At 37.0% G+C, this 1335-nt stretch overlaps 1 protein-coding gene across 1 annotated transcript in view; it reads right to left on the reverse strand.

Annotated features, from left to right (window-relative positions):
* Nucleotides 1–1335, reverse strand: part of LOC107673263 (paired amphipathic helix protein Sin3a-like) — a 37130-nt gene that overhangs the window by 4516 nt on the left and 31279 nt on the right. Inside the window, exons 19-20 of the mRNA XM_016466779.1 lie at nt 596–690; nt 261–456 (exon numbers count right to left, since the gene is read on the reverse strand). Of these exons, the coding sequence (XP_016322265.1) occupies nt 261–456; nt 596–690 (291 nt within the window). The remainder of the gene's footprint in view (nt 1–260; nt 457–595; nt 691–1335) is intronic.

Here is a 1335-nt window from a genome sequence, read left to right on the forward strand (position 1 = left end):
GGAGGGGACAAGGTAAGTTATAGATGTACTAGTTCATGTGTTCATGTGATAAAAAAAGAGAAGGCTTATCTTATAAATGTTAACTAGATATTGATATGCACAGTTGTGATATGATATTGATATGATTTTTCTGTTTTTTAAGTGCGCAAATGAACAAAACAAAAATAAAATTGCTCAAAAAACTGGAGACAGTTCTAAACCATGTATCAAAAACATGATTGTGATTGTAATCAGTCATCTTGGTGTGCGTGTGATCTTACCTGGTGGGCTCTCAGCAGCGCGGTGCGTCTGTACATGTAGTCTTCGGATTTGAAGACGTACACCATCTTATAGGAGTTGAGTTTGAACATGCACTCCATCTTCATGCTGTCTGTGTTCTCTTTTCTGCCGCTGTCCTTCACCTCCTTTTCCTGAGACTCATGGCTATGCTGACACTTACGGATCCGCCGCAGGTTCCTACACAAATGGAGGAGGATGATGATGACAAACCAATAGTATTTACCGCTGTGAGCTTCTCTGCTGCATGTAAACAGTCTGAATGCTGAGATTCAGTGGTTGGGAGGTTCAGGGGTCAGGGGTCACAAACACAGGGTACCTTGGCAGAAACACAGGTTTTTGAGACAGATGCTCCCTCAGGTCTGGAGATGTGAAATCAGCCGACAGATACCGCACAACGTAATCCGACCAGCACTACATGTGACCAGAACAGAGGAAATTAATTACATTTTAAATGTTTTATGAAAACAATTCTTTAAAATAAACACTGAACAGTATTATTTTAGTACCAGTGAGATGCTATCATTTATTTTATTATTATTTTTTCCATTTCCATTTTAATTAAAAGTAATTTTCTTGTCATTTTTCTTAACTAATTTTTTATTATTATTTTTTTTATGTCGATATAGTTTTTTTTTTTATGTTAGTTTAGCATAGTACAATTTAAACTAAGCTAAAGTGAGAAATATTGTTTTGGCAACTAGTTAATTAAAAAAAGTTAGTTTTATTATCTAGTTTTATTTCAGTTAACATTTATTTCAAGTAACAAAAATGTATTTTTTTTGTTGTTGTTTTAATTTCAAGTAGGGCTGCACGATAAATCGCATGCGATATTTAACGCGCAACTTATCAGTAAAGCCGGTTCTGTAATCAGCGGTAAATCTCCATCACCTGCGTGCTTTCACATTGAGCAGCATTAACTACACAGAGCCGTTGTTCACTGACGAGCTGCGCAAAACCACGTTCATATTCGTGCGATTTTTTGCACAGCTCGTCAGTGAACAACGGCTCGGTGTAGTTAATGCTGCTCAATGTGAAAGCCTGCAGGTGATGGAGATT

This window comes from Sinocyclocheilus anshuiensis, unplaced genomic scaffold, assembly GCF_001515605.1.
Source record: "Sinocyclocheilus anshuiensis isolate Anshui unplaced genomic scaffold, SAMN03320099.WGS_v1.1 scaffold68, whole genome shotgun sequence".
In the NCBI taxonomy this organism is placed as follows: domain Eukaryota; kingdom Metazoa; phylum Chordata; class Actinopteri; order Cypriniformes; family Cyprinidae; genus Sinocyclocheilus; species Sinocyclocheilus anshuiensis.